Source organism: Tinamus guttatus, unplaced genomic scaffold, assembly GCF_059628265.1.
Source record: "Tinamus guttatus ecotype Peru unplaced genomic scaffold, ASM5962826v1 Tinamus_guttatus_pri_ptg000008l, whole genome shotgun sequence".
In the NCBI taxonomy this organism is placed as follows: domain Eukaryota; kingdom Metazoa; phylum Chordata; class Aves; order Tinamiformes; family Tinamidae; genus Tinamus; species Tinamus guttatus.
In genome coordinates, this window is record NW_028288542.1 from 3,664,829 (window position 1) to 3,680,305 (window position 15,477).

At 47.2% G+C, this 15,477-nt stretch overlaps 1 protein-coding gene across 1 annotated transcript in view; it reads left to right on the forward strand.

Moving 5' to 3' along the window:
• Positions 1–2,316, forward strand: part of TSPAN7 (tetraspanin 7) — an 86,586-nt gene extending 84,270 nt beyond the window's left edge. The window contains exons 7-8 of the mRNA XM_088521916.1: positions 1,909–1,981; positions 2,242–2,316. Coding sequence (XP_088378042.1) covers positions 1,909–1,977 — 69 coding nt within the window. The 3' untranslated portion in view covers positions 1,978–1,981; positions 2,242–2,316. The remainder of the gene's footprint in view (positions 1–1,908; positions 1,982–2,241) is intronic.
• The last annotated feature ends 13,161 nt before the right edge of the window (positions 2,317–15,477 follow it).

A 15,477-nucleotide genomic window follows, 5' to 3' on the forward strand; every position in this document is an offset into this window, starting at 1 on the left:
AAAGGAATAAGTGGATAAAAGTTGAGAAGGAGGCACTTGAGAGCCGATGGGAGCCGTGAGATTGAAGAGAAGGGAATGCCCGGCTAGCAGCCAGCGCCTGTGCTGGGATCCCTTCATGCGGATTCCCCGGGTGTTTCAGGGAGCTGCAGGGACCGGCGGAGCAGGCGCGTCCTGGCCCCGGGGGCAGAGGGTGCCGCGGTCGAGCAGAGGCCGTGAGCAAGGCGGGCAGAGCCAGCGCGCTCGCTGCTCGCAGGCCGGGCGCCTCCGGCCTCGTTCAGGTACACAGGGCTGGGGCTGCCATGAACGGGCACTGCGAGGAGAGTCCTGCAGCTTGCTACAAAACACCCTCCTCTTGGCTGCAGAAAGGACAGTGCTCATATGTGGGTAACACGTCTTGTAAAATACACATTTTTATATGTGTTAAGAGTACTTGCAAGATACTTCTTATAGCTCTGCCAACTCCTCGTAATAGCTAGCAGTGTGGTGTAAAATCAGCGTGTGTAGTGGCTTGATGGACGTACCGTCACTTGGGAAATAAGTTTAATAATATGGTACTATAACCACCTAAGACCATAAACCAGCATATAAATGGTACCAACAATTAATGAATACACCAAAGATCAGAAAGATGCATTTATGTGTAACCTGACATTCACCTTATGATTGAGTTTAAATTAAATCAAAGCATTGACAATAACTGCAGATGCTACAAAACTTGCACACTTCAATTACTAGAGAGTTATAGCTTGCATAAAATGTAAGAATCCCTAGTTAAAGATAGTTGGGAAAGTCTACTGCAGTGTTTTGGGGAGGAGAAGGAAGGACTTGCCATTTGTAAGGGTTGCAGTATCTTTGCTCTATAAAATCATTCACCCCAAAATCCGAAATGAGCAGCAGACTCTGGTGGGGGATAATGATGTCAGCAATATGGGTGCTAACTGACTGCTTGTGTTTTTCAAGGTATTGCTGTCCTCATTATCCTGCCTTTTCCATGGAATTTGCATGGGATTTGCTAGCCTGGCCAGGTTGTTTTGGAGCGAGGGTTAAATGTGCTGCCAAAAACCATCAAATATAAAAGTGAGAGAAAGAAATTCAGGTGCCCATGAGTTTTGCTTTGATGCAAATGAAAGGCTATTCCTTATTCCTTTGTGATGCAGGGGCTCTAGGAATTCATGTTGTAGTGCACCCATGTTTTCTGTTTCTTTACAAATAACACTAGCATTCACTTTGGATTTTTTGGCTATTGCTGAGCAGATGCATCCTTGAAACAATCCGTGGTAAACCGAGGATCTTGTGCCTGGGTGGTGGGAGTCAGCTCGCGGTCAGAGTACGTAGGGGATCAACTCAATGCAGCTTTGGTTTCCAGTTGATTCAAGGCTCTCGGTGTGACTGCCCTGGCTGCTGTTGCAGTATTGTTCTGCAGAGGACCACCAAATTTTGCTGTTAACGCAGGTTGTCGGTGCAGTCGGTAAGAAGTTTAAGCTTTCCTGGCTTGCAGCTTGAAGCTGGTTTTGGCAGCTGAGCCCCTTTCCTTCCTGCACGCTGCTGCTCAGCACGACGCTGGCTCCGTGACGGTGGGCTCTGCTATCCCGCCGGGGTGCAGGTGACTGTTGGGGCAGTCGTAATTCTTGGTACCGAGGTGGATCTTGCGAGACAGCCACCACCAGCACTGCACTGCTGCACGTACCAGTTTGCCCATCCGTGCCTGAGTTGGCCAGGCGTTGGAAAAAAGTCTCATAACGTGGTAAAAATGAGTGCTGTCTCTCAGGCAAAGAGCTAGAGTGAAACTGATGTGTGAACTCTGTTGTGCGCTATAACTCCTGAACATGGAACCATGGCTTCTCCTGGCAAATCTACTTCATGTGCCTTCAACTTCATTTCTTCTTTTCTGTTTTTTGTCTGTAACAGTTGATCGGAATGCTGCTGGCGTGCTGTCTGTCCCGGTTTATTACTGCTAATCAGTATGAGATGGTGTAACGAGGTGAGTGTCTGCCACCTTCTGCATGCTACACTCTGATGTGCTCTCCCCTTGAAGATAGTTAGCAAGTGTTAGATGATCAAGAACTACATCTTCCTAAATGATCCTTGGTTTGGATTTTGTGTTCCAGTGTTGTCCGGTGACAAAAGGGGAAAACACTTCTGAATATTATTTCAGATTTTTTCTTAGAAAGAGAGGGCAAAATAGTCGTTGCGAATGCTGTGAGCAACTCTCACCTCTCTCCTCGCTCTCTCGTCTTTCAGAAGTGAGAAATCCAGAGCCCGTCTCAAGATGAGGAACCGCAGAATTGGAGAAAGACTGAAACGAATGTTATAGCACACACTGTCTCCGCCCGCACACCCACACTCGCCAGCACGTGCGCGCGCGCTCACCCCCCGACGCCTCCCGAAGCCTCTCCCGTGCGTAGTGTCCCACCCGCGCGGCGCCGCGGCACGAGGGCGGCCCGGCCCGGCCTCCGTCGCAGGGCTCCGCGTGTCCCGGCGCCGCGCGCGTGTTCGTGGTCATGCAGTAGTTGCATCGTAAGTTAACAAAGGTAACTCATCCATTAACAGCAGCGCCGAGCAGGCTGTGCATGTAGTGACTGGAGGGCGTAACTAGCCTTTCACCATGGTTAATAAGTGTTGCACACATTCATATAAGCCGGTATATGAAATATATATTCTTTTGGGTTTATCTTAATTTCTTTTTGTTTATTGCTTTACTAAGGTTTTCATCCTTTCCCCCTGCCCTGCATCTGTGCGCCCCCCTTGCCCCACAAACAACAAAATCAGTAACAAAACATAAAGATACTTGAAAATGATGTTAAAATGTTGTGCTTGAAGGGAACCATTACTCCTGGTGTTCTTCTACATCTTTGATTCTTACTCAGTGTTGTATGCCTAGTGCGTATCCCGGTAGGCTTGTCTAGTGCATTTTGCCTCTGAACCTGAACCTGTGTAATACTGTTACTAAGCTGTGTTGTTGCTTACTGTGAAGGCAGTAATTTTGCTTCCTTTATTTTTGTTAGATAGTTACAAACTAATTGAACTGTGCTGTACTGCGGCCTTCATACCTTTTCCTGTTCTTTCTTTTTCTTTCTTTTTGCATTGAAGTTGCAGCCACCGAATACATTGTTGAATCAAAATAAAAACAAACAAAAAATAAAAAACACAAAAAGCCAGGCATAGGGAATATTTTTTGGGGAAAGTAAAAGTTTAAAACCTTTTTAAAGAATAGGACTTTTTTAATAATGCCTCTGTCTAGCATGCCAACGAGAATGCGTTGATTATTGTGAGTACTTGTGATATACGTATTAATAAATGGAACCATTACGGATTTCTAGCTGCTTCCTTTTTGTTCTTTAGTCTTCACAAAACTCTTCTCTGGGGGAAGGGGTGGAAAGGAAACCCAAGCGCAAAGCTTGGAGTGACATGTTTCCCTGTGCGTATTTTAACTTGCCACTCACAGTCGAGGGGAAAAATGTTATTACCCTGGAAAAAAGAGAAAGCTGGAATTGTTTCAAAGCTCCAAAAAAAACCTTCCACAGCTGCTTTTGCCACGTGACAAATACGCACCCTCTGCTTTGCAATTTTTCTTCTTGTGACTGATGGTATCTGCAGTATTTAATTATCCTGTCCCTGGTGCTGTGTGTGATTTGGCATTAGGCATTTCTCTCTATGTGGCTTCAATGAGTGTGTGGGTGGTGAGAGGAGGGATGGGGAGGACTCAGAGCCGCCTTTCCTGCCTTCGTGGAAAGGCAGGCCCAGATCTCTCTCTTCTGGACTCGTGGGGAGCTGAGGGTCTGATCCAAAGTCACTCTGGAGGTTTTGCACCAAGCCCTCAAACTAACATCTTGGGCAGAAAATAAGATGTGAGGAAAACTCCGTAGCTTTCTTGGAGTGTTTCTAAATGCAGTGAGGCAAACGCAGGAGACAGCCGGGCCCTTGCTGGGACGAGCAGAGGCCTCTCAGCCCTCTCTCCATCTCTTCAGGGGCTGTCGCGTGGGGCCCTCGCAGGCCCTCGGGCTGCTGCGGTTCCTGCCTGCGTTCCTGGATATTGCACCCTGCAAGAGAGCGACCGCCTGGCTTTGGGGTGCAGAAACACCCCGTGCCGGGGGGACAGCTTCCGTGCTGAGGCCTAAGAGATCATTTTAAAAGGTCACAGCATGTGGATCTTTGTTAACAGGGGCTGCAAAATGATACCAACCGTAGTTGTGGCCCAGGCAGTTATTTTTGGTTTCGGATGGCCAGAAAGGACAGAGGAACATCTGGGCATGTCTTGGATCAAATAGATGTCTGTGCAAAAGCTGCGCTCCTGACTGCACTCTCACAAAAGGCCCGGCGCTGCTCCAAACGCGGCCCCCGCATCTCTCTGCCAAGCACCGACCCTCCATCTGCCTCCTTGCTGCACGGGGCCTCCCCTTGTCCACGCCACCCGCCTGCCCTTCCCCTGCCTGGGAGTCCCTCATCCGCGCTGGGCTGGGGCTCTGGGGGGCTGGGGGTCATTTTGCCCGCTAGCAGGATGTCTCCGGGGGGATCCCGCCTCCCACATGGCTGGGGCTGGGATCCGAGCGTGTGGGGAAACGGGAGCCTGAGGAGCACGGCCCGTGGGCACGCACGGCTTCCCGCTGCCAAAGCCAGCCCGAGCGGTACCGGGGCTCTCCTCAGCGGCAGCTCCAGCCTCACTGGGAGTATCTGCAAAACGGGCAGGCATGGGGCTCTGCTTTGCCAGGAGGGTGGGAAGTCGGTGCTGTCTCTTGATCTCAAAATGCAAGTGATCCATCTTGTACGGATTCGATTTGCTGCCGAGGCAAGAAGCTCTGATTTGCTGCTGGGTCTCTGCTTCTGTATGTGATTCAGCTCCGAGCTTGCATTTGGCTTCTGCCTCAGTCCACATTGCCTTTTATAAGTTCCTTGTGAAGGGGACAAAAGGGCTCAGTACATGTGTGAGAGACATGCTAGGATGTGGGGCATCCGTAACATATTACAGGAGTCTGTTCGGACTGGTGATATATTAAGACTTTAAGCTGAAGAGCTATTTCATTCTCGTACCTGAGACATTCCCATACCAAGGACAAGCACGTAGATAATTTTGCAGCACTTGTCCTGTAAAAGTGCGTGCTTGTGCAACACCCAAATGCACATGTATGCACGCATACACACCCCACGACTGTCTCTGTATGAAATGCAAAGACTCCCACGTAGCTGAAAAATGGCTGAACTTTCAATACCTGAACAGTGCAGGTTAAGTCAGAAGAGCAGAAAGCTTCTGTTACGTGCAAGCTAAGAGTTCCTCTCCTATGCATTTGCACATGTGAAAATGTTACTCATAATTTTTACTAACGTTAGAAGCTGTAATGGAAAGTACAGCAGGGCTCAACAAATCCTGCTTATCTCACATAAGTCATTTTACTGATTTTTTCCTACCAAGTAAATTACATTACCTCAGAGTAAACAAAGTGCTCACGAAGGCAATTTTTATGTCTCTCTTCTCCTTCACTGCCATAGTCTCTCCTTGAAGTTCAGAACTGTGGTAATTTGACATAGAGATCTGTAAATAAGAGCGGAGGCAGCTGCTTCATGAATTTAAATTCACCCTGAATGCAGCTGCCTTCTGCAGCTCTGCTTCCTTGCAGCCTGTGCTGAGCGCAGAGCAGGGCTCCGCGCACCACGCGGCTGTTCTCAGAAGGAGCCTTCGGTGGATTCTGCTGCATGCCAGGGAGGTGGATCTGCCCATAACCACAGGGGAGCAAACACTGCAAACATCAGACCATTCGTTTGTGCCGGCTGAAGGGATCAGTTAAAACCTGGGGGGCTCTTTTTGGTTCTTTTAGATCCACATCTCCCTGCCCCACAGTCGTCCGGCTGCCTCGTGCGCTCCGTGCTCAGCGGCAGCAGACCAGGGGCCTTGCTTTTGCGCAGGACCAGTGGCCCAAGGATGCCACTGCTTGATTTATTTGCCTTGCATTCATTTCTTTCTTCTTACCAATTGCAAATGCTCTGGGTTCAGACTGAGGTTACTTATATGGCCTGCGGGCTCAAGCTTTGTAGTTTGGTCTGCGGTTTGTGCCTTTGAGGTCTTAATTTTATTTATTTTTATTTTTAATCTCTTTCATCTGTGCAGTTCTGCACTGCTTAGGACAGCAAATAACCAGCTGCCTTGAGGGCCCAGGTCATTCTTTTTGGCTCAGCGTGGAGGGAGCTGCATTTCCCTATGACGAACAGAAGTGCCCGTGCTTCGAGCATCTCCTTGCCTTTGACAGCTTTGCGTTTGGCCGGACGGAGCGCCCTGCGTTGCGCCCGCGCAGACCGTGCTTTGGTGCTCAGCTGTGCAGCAGGGTTTGTGCTTACCTAAGCGTGGGGAAGGCCACTGGGCAGCTGGTGTGCGAGTTTTGGAGCCACTGCTGTGTATTCTCTCTCTTCCTGCTGAACCACCGTCCTTTCCTTCCCAAGCCAAATGAAACCGCAAGAACTGAATCAGGTGCAAAGATTTTGAGGTAGAAAGAAGAGCCACTCGGTGCTGATCACCACACATCTCATTTGCAGTTCCTTCTGAGGCCTCAAAGAAGTAGTAGTTGCTTATTCAGCTGCAATGCCCTCTCTACAGACACAGGAAGTTTGTAGAGGAGCATTTTTCCATGCACCAGAAAGAACTGGCCTGCAGGCTGTCCTGGTTTTCCTTCCCTATTCACCTCCTAGGAGCTTTTTCCTGTCACACGTAGCGGGGAGAGGGAGGCAAGACGCCCGCCTCCTCCTGCAGGAGCCAGGAGGGAGCTCTGGGAGCGGAAAAGCACCTGCCTTTCCCTGGGCTCTGTCTGTCTTCAGCCCTCTGCTGCGGGGCTGGCAAAGCCGCGTTAGGCTCTGCTTTGTCCTCAGCCTCCTGAGAGACCTTGGCTCGTCCCCTCTGCTTCTCCCTCCTTGGGAGCCCTTCCCTGTCTTGCCCATGGCGGTGAGGTCTGGGCTCGCATCCCTGCACACAGGGAGCACCTGCCACACAAGGGCTTAGGTTCCCTCTGAGGACAACAGCTCCTGCAGCATGAGAAGCAGGAGGAACCTCCAGTGACAAGTTCCCCTGGCTCCATGACCAATCCTTGGTGAGTGGAAGCAACGAGTCTGAGAATCACATTTTCTTTGAAAATGACCCCAGCCAGCTCTCAGAGCCCCCCCAGCTCTACGGTGAGTGCAACACGGCACAGAAAGTGGTGAGTCAATCAACCTGTAAGTTGCCACTGCTAACAAAAACTTTCTATGGGGGAATGTAGCTCTGGGGGACATTTGCTTTCTAAGACATCTGGATTTCAGCTTGTTGCTCCTCAGAGAACCTAGTTCAATGGCCACAATGATTTTATCCTGTGTAATTTTTTTTCCCCATTAACTTTAATAGTTTATTACTGTTCAAGGTAATTTTGAGATTAGCAAATTAATTTACTGTCAGCCAAGCTCCAAGTAATATTTAGTTAATGCCGCATAAAACACATGGCATCCCACTGGAAAGTCTGGATTGATGGTGTGGAGTTGCCTTTCATGAACATGCCTTTTGCACGTTCTTTGCACCAGTTTCTGTGGCAAACTGGAAAGGTGGGTTTCATTTTGGTCCAGCATAATGGCACGTATTTGGTTGGTGGGAATTCCCTAAAAGCAAATCATGCTGGAGCAGAAACCCTTTGGCATCTGAAGTCTGTTCTGCTCTGCAGTAATGGCAAGACATCCAATGGGCCCTATTGCCAAAAGGAGAGACTTTTGGTCTCTCCTGAAGCAGTTTGGAGGGGATACTGAGTGCTCTTAGCTTGCAGTCCTTCCACATTATTATTATTGATAATTAGGGAGTGTACAAACACACAGATAATATCCCTTCTGTGCTAAGCAATAACTTTTAATGTGATATATATTCCCAGTGCAGCTACTGAACCACCAAATACCACTTTTTATTCATCATACTCAAATAACAGAGTATCTTGGCCAAGACTTTCAGAAGCACTAGATTTTGGGTAACCCTCCTGAGGTATTTTCAAAATGTTCTCGCTTTCAAGAAATGCTGAGCGCCATGCCATCTGAAAATCAAGCTCTTTCAAAACCTCTTAAAGCACTCAGAACTGAAAAGTCACTTTTGAAAGCCCTATATGTTCTTGAAAAGGAGACTATTCATCTAAGTAAAAGCCATAATATTTTTAAACTGTTTCTAGAGGAAAGCAAGAACAGCTTTCGGGCTCATGGGGCAGGAAACCATGGTGTGTTTTATCTTCTGGAGAACCAGAAAACACAATGGGAGAGAAGGCTGATGCTCAGTGGGAGAAGCCAGAGAGGGAGAGGGAGGGGAAAAGAGAAAAAAAAAATTATCCCTTGCTCTCTCTGTCACAAAAACCTCTCTCTCAGCAGAATCTGCCTGTGGCTGTTTGGTCAGCTGTAAGTGTAAGCTCTGCTAAGACCTACTGTGGTCCACACGTGGTCAGCTGCACGACCAGCATAAATCCGTGGCCCTGCTTGAGCGCTTGACCCTGAAAGTTTCTTACCCTGGCTCCCTTTTGTGGGATGGGCCTTCCTTATTATTTTTTTGCATTTGAAAATAATTTTAAAGTTACTGCGTGGTCAAAAAACTGGTTGGTACTTATGTTGTTTGCTAGTTATCACCATGCCTGGAGTTATTTGCAAGTAGAAACAAACCGATCAAAAAAAAAAATTGCCAATAATTATCTTCATCCTGGAATTCACCAGATGTGAAATGTGCAAGGCCTTCCTCCACATACAGAAACCGGCATATTGAACCCCAGGTTATTGCTGCATGCCGCTCCATTTACCTTTATACAATTCCTAGTAATTACTGGGCTGAGGACTGCTTTTCTCTTCACACAAGGTGAAATGCGGCCCACGCAGGGAATCAGCACAAGCCCTGTGTGCTCCTGATGTCTCGGCTGCACAGAGACCTGTCAAGATCAATGGACTTGCTCAGGAGAAAATGGAAAGCAAGTCTTAGCCGGTTGCATGAAAACATGAGGCAGGGTGAAGGTAAGAAATTCCGGAAATCCCCGTCAATACTAGTTCTAATGCCACGTTGAGAGTACAAGACTAGCTTAGTCCACCTGTATTTATGATAGTAGGATTTCCTGCTCATGCTTATCTGGATAACCTAGATGTTGCCAATTTGTTTTGACGAAGTATTTTAGATGGTAGAATGGGACAGGGAATTCAGAAATGGCTTTACAAGACCAATTCAATAAAAAACATTATTGGCAATTAGCACAGTTTTTTTTTTTTAAGTAATTACCCCTCCTGCCCTGAGATTTAATGGGCGCTTTTCATTACACCCCAAGGGGCAGTCAGGCCAATAATAATCCATTTCAGATTAATGTTATTCTAAAACTGCATCGTTTGAAAGCACAAGCAGCAAGGCGATCGCAAACAGGAGGCAGCCGCGCTGCGATGAACACGGGAGCGGGCTGCCTCCGAAATGAGAGGCCATTAATAACTTGCTCCGTTTAGTGCAATAAAAGGAGCTTCTTATCCGCTAAGGAGACGAAGTAAATCACACGAAAGGACCAGTGCCTAATTTGTCTCGGGGTGCAAACTTGATGAAGCCAGTGGAGGTGTGCTGGTCGCTGCCTTCGGCCTAACTATGCCCACAGGAGACGGCAGGGTAGACGGTGACTTGTCTAGCCAGGGCAGTTTGATCATCCGAGAGTTGTTTGGCAGCCAGCTGGCAGAGGGTTGTGTGTCCCCTCCTCCCCATATAACTCAGGGAACCGCCACGCGACGGCATCTCCTTCCCCCGGCCTGGCGTTGGCGAGGTGTGGGGTGAGCCGACGTGCCCTGCCGGGGGGAAACCCTTGAGCAGATCCAACAATGGCTGTAAGAGTGTGGATACGAACACGCAAGGATGGAAAACAAGGGAATTAGGCAGTGCTGTTCAGGCTGGAGAGAAGCAGGGATGAAGGTGGTCCTTTTCCTGAGCACGTGGCGAGCTGAGGATGCCGATCCCTGTGCTGCTCCATGATTTTAGCGCAAGAGGAAGGAAAGAGTTCCTCGGCTTAACACTGGCCAGAGCTCTCATCACCCTCTTCTGTCTCAAGTGGACCTAGGATTCTGGGACAAGTCTTACAAGGAAAAGAAAAACGAGTCTTTCCACATAAAAATCTTGGAAATTTTCACTACGTATAATCCATTTTGAAACTTGAAGTAGCAATCACTTAGCTGCCACTCTTTAATGGATCTGGGCGTGAGGACTGCATTTTTTGGTACTATCATTAATGTATTCACATTTGAAATTTTTGCTTTAAATTTAGAGACCTGACCCTTTTCTTTGGTTAATGTTTGAGCTCCCTTTTTTTTTTAAAAATAAGTTAAATGTTGAAAACATGATGTGGTATCACTACACAGAACTGAGGAAGATCAGGGCTAGATTCCCACAGAGACTGACACCATGCTCTGAAGACTGTTTTCCATTATCCATTTTTCTTGTGACAATAGGAATGGTAATTCTTGCAGGAAAGGTTATAGCTTGAAACTGGCTTTGGAAAGGAAAGGAAAGTATCACAGCCACAGGGCCAAGAAACACTGGCCGCTGGTACATATATCTAGGGCAGCTTGAGAGCTCTGAGGTGTTGAGGCAGCTACAAGCTCAAAACAGGCTGTGCCAGTGACCTTACAATGGAGTTACAGGATAAGTATATTTTAATTTTGTAGAAGCTGTGAACACAAGTGTACGCAAGTATACTTACTGAAGTGGGTTATAGCCATAAATACTGCCTATAAAGCACCTGCCCTGCGAGACTCCCATTTCCCATGGCACATAATGGACTTGTCCCACGCAGGCGCAGCGTCGTGCCAAGCTTTGACATGTATTGCCACGTACACCCTGCAATTCCAGGCTCTTCATCATTGCTGAGGAGGAGGAAGGCAGCGTCGCCCTCCCCACTGTGCTGTCCCAGCAGCAGTGCCACGGCCCCCGACGTGGTGCCGATCGTGCCTAGCTGACGCTGCTCGCCCCACTGCTAAGGTTACCGTCGGAGGAAGAGCATAGGGTGCAGTATCCCCACCTACGCCCTGTTCGTGCCGCTCGCCTTGGCACCGTTACCTCTGGGAAGTGCAGGTGAGTTAGCACGGAGCAGCCGTCTCCCTGCCAGGATTCTCCCTCCCTCCCCAGGTAGACAAACGGGCTTGCAGCACTTCATCTTGCGGTGTTACGGAGTCCCCAGAGAGCACCCAAAGGACTTTGGCAAATTCAGTTTTTGTAGGACTAATGACAAGATGGCAAAGGGTCTGGCTTTCTGGCATGGTGGAATCATGCCAATCCCTCTCTATTTTATTAAACCAGAGTTATGCTATGAGAACAGTGAAGGAAAGGGAGTATGAGACCCATGCACATATCTTCAAGGATCTCAAAAAACCCTTATTTCTCAATCCTACAAGTCCTATCTAGACCCATGTTGATACAGACCATGCAGTTTTCAACATTGCATTCAACCTCACTAATTTGTTGGTTTTTTTCCCCCACAACTAACACTCTCACCATTCTCATTCCTTAAGGAAGATGAGCATCTGCGATGCCTGCGCACATCTCTGCACATGGCACAGCCTCCAGACAGTCCAACAGCCAACAGCTGATTGACTAAACTGAGTATATTAGTAGAAGCCTAATGAACTGGCCTATAAAATCTCTAAAGTAGCAGGTGCATATGACACACCAGCTGCTCGTGTGAACCATACCTTCTCTGCTTGTGCAGGTGAGTGAATAGAAGAACCCCTAATCATGAAAAACCCTATATGGCCTTATCAATTTATCAGTGTTTTTTATTTTTGCCACTCATCCTGAAGTGAAATATGATCAGATAAGCTATGCTTAGGTGGCATTTCATACACATACGGAGTATTTTGCATAAGGAAATTGTGTGTGGGAGTACCCAAATCTGTGTGTGTGTATAAAAGATAGTTGTATCATGTTTCACAATAATAATAATAATACTGTATATGTCCTCATACGTCTTTCTTACACTCCAACCAAACTTGAGTATGTTTTTTGCTTTATGGGAAGAGAAAGTATGTGGCAGGTGAAGAAAAAAAGTTAAAAGTGAACAAGGTACTTTCAAACTGTTTCTGAGAGGTAATTTTCCAGGGTAGTGGAGGTGTATTTGGCAGGCACCAAGAGCGGTCCCGGGCACATTCCTGGGGGTATTCCCCATTGCAGCAGTCCTCTGCTTCTTCTAGACCATGAGCAAAGGGGAAACTGAGTGGTGCAAGCCCGGGGCTTAAGAGCATGTTTGTTGCGTCCTTCGATGCCACAGCAGAGCCATGAGGTCGAGCCTCGGAGCAATATGGCATTGCATCTCCTACGCACTCGGGCACAAGACGGGGAGAGCCAATTCAGGTCTGCAAGCTTTTGCAGTGTCCCTTTCAACACCTCTGTAATCACCCCTCTTAGGCCACCTCCTCAGTCCCCATTAGCGTAAGGTGGCACTCGCAGCGGTGTTGCAAGCACAGCTGACAGAGCCCCTGCTTCTCCAGGTGCAGGTGCTGCTGCCACAATCTGGTTTCTGCCAACTGAGCTGCCAAGTCGCTGAGGGACAGCGAGTCACGCCAGGCGCCAAATACGTGCGCGGTGGCTCCTTCTGCTTGGGATCAGTCTGGTGAGGAGCAGCGCTGATGAATGAGGAGACCCCGTCGCCAGCAGGGGCTCTTCCCGCCGCTCGTCCTCCCGCTAATGAGGCGAGGTGCGAACGAGGCACGGCTGAAGTGCACAGCTAGGCACTGTGATCATTAGGCGGGACTCCGCCTGGAGATTTCAGCGCCAAAACTGCAGGCTTCAAAAGGGATTCTCATTATACAGTCATGACCACAGGCATGACACCGGGGTTTTACATATTCCTCCTGTTAAACAAGCTTGTTCGCCAGTGCCTGCAGCCCACGGCGGCTCCAGTCTCTCCCAGGGAGAAGGTGCCTGTAGCACTGCACAACCCTGGCTTGTTAAATGGCTCCTGTTGTAGGATCTGCACTTCCATGCATCTCAGGTGCTTGGGAGAGGACTGCCTAATCAAGGAGAGGTAAAATTAATATATTGCCCTTGTGCTTCAGATCAGAGCAACTAATCTTGTTAATAATACAATTTCCTACTCTGTCACAGATAAAGGATGTCTCATTTAGTTCAAGCTGGAAGAGCCTGGGTAGTGCAAGACTCAATCTCTGCGCACAGAGGTAGTCTCCAATGAAGTATTAAGCACAGTGGTAAATCTAAAGTTACTGTATTTCCTATGGGATTATCATGCGGCAACAGATTTCCATCTCACCTTTTGGCAGAGCTTTGAATACAAAACTGGGCAATGGTTCCAGGAAGCACAGCTAGAAAAAGTCACAGTAGCCTTGGAGGGCTGCTTGTTTTTCAAGTTTTTAGTATTAGTCAAGAAAATAGGTATTGCTCTCATCAAAATAAAACATGATATGAGGAATGGGAGTCCCATGTTGTTCAAGAATTTCAGGAAAAAAAAAGTGAGCTTATTACTTTTTGCTTTGCATTGCAATTGCAATGTAAGTTGTAGAAGAACATGTAGAAATGTGTCCTACAACTCAACTACTAGGCTAAAAAAGGAATGTACAGAATGTGGAAGGGATTGTAGCAAAGTTCAAATAAAACTTTGCACCTTAGCTAAGTAGGAAAATGAGAAACAACACAGTGAATGGTACTTTTAACAGTTTTTAATCATGGTTGGAGGTACAAAGTAGAGAGAAATGACAGAGAAACAGAAGGGAAAAAATGTGACTTTGCAGATGAAAAAGTCTGGCTTTGCCTCTTTAGGGACATGATCTATCAAAGGTCTGTGTATGTTCTTCATATATATGTATCAGACAAAGTGAAGAATTACTTTTATTAATCTGGCATATTAAAAACTCTGTACTCAAAATTCATCAACTCTCTGTGGCTGCAGAATGTCTCCTTATTGTGCTATAGAAAATTAAGGCAACAATAGTCTGTGTATGGACACAAAGATCATACTGGACAAAGCAATGTACCAATGCCAAGAAATAGAACTAACACACATGTAAAGTGATGTCTAATAAGAGTCAAAAAGCATGTGGCTTAAAAAAAGTCAGAATAAGACAGGGGGAAAATGGAAAACGTTTTGTACAGGGAATTATGTTGAGGTGAATTAAATTCATATATAGAAGTACTTCCAACTCAAAACAATCACAAAACCTTCACAGAGTGGAAAAGGTGGGAGGCAAAGGTAGCATCTGAGTGATCTTAGTGGGAAAGAGAAGAGCAAGTTCCTAGTCTGATGAGAAGCCATTCTGCCACTAGAGTCTGACTAATGAAAACACAGTCACCACAAAGCCAGCTGCAGCCACACAAGCAACTGCAGGACCAGAAAACTCTGGAAATCTAATACCAAGATTAAAATGTTCAGGGTCAATCTCCATTGAGGACGTCTCTAAGCTGGTTACTTACCTCTAAATCCACCAAAGTCCCTGAATCGGACAAAGCAAAGCAGTAGATTGCATGTACCTGTGCTGGTGAGCCTGAGCAAGAGGGTGTGCAGCAGCTAAAGCTACGTCAGTAACGGGCAAAATCCTTCCCAGGAGCGAGGGGATTTGTATACCCTTTTGAAAGGCACAGGGCTGTTGCCCCATGGCACAAGGCAGAAATGTTGGGGCCTGTTCTTGTAACCGCCTAGAGTGTTTCACAGGCCTGAAATTGAAGGATTAAGGGAAGCATTGCAAAAGAAGGGAGCAGATAGCTCATAGCTTGTAACATATTAAGTGAAAGACAGCATCATAATTATGAAGCGGGGGTAGGAGAGGTACCAAGAAGCCACAAGCATTAAAAGGGACTCAGTAAGTAGAAACCAGGTTCTTCAACAAGTCATCTGCTTTGGCACATTTTTGTTCAGTGCCTGAAGTGCCAAGCAATGCTATAAACCACAGCTGCAGCAGGCTGGGCAGGGGAGCATAGCAGCCCTGGGGGATCACGGCCCTGCCAAGGCGGCCGGGGCTCCTAAACTGTCCCCAGGCCTCCCAGAGACTCCAAAATGCACATTAAACTCTAGAGCTGAAATGAGTCTGGAAATACCCTTCTGGAGTACTTTGTGCACCAGAAACACTTCACAGCTTTATTCCAAGAACAGTAAAGTCTTGCAGGAATGAAAGCATCCCTTCACCCTGTGCCATGGTGAGCAGAGCAATGCTCAGAATCCCAAATTAGTGAGGACATTGAGACAGATGAGAAGATACCAACCCAACCTCAACAGAGCCAAACATGAATTTAATTATGCCTGGAGAAAGCACCACAAAGAGAGTAAAGCCTGATGATTATAAGCAACGCTGAACAAGCTGAGCATTAAAGGGATAAACAAGGAAATTTAGAAATTGCAAAGGAGGTTGAAGTAGGTCAATGTGTTCACACCCAGCAATGCAACTCGAACCATTTACTAAAGAAAGTGTCTTTGCTCAGATATAGAATAAATATGGTAACTAGAGCAGCGGACATCAAAAAAGGCTGAGAGCAAAGATTTGAAGCAA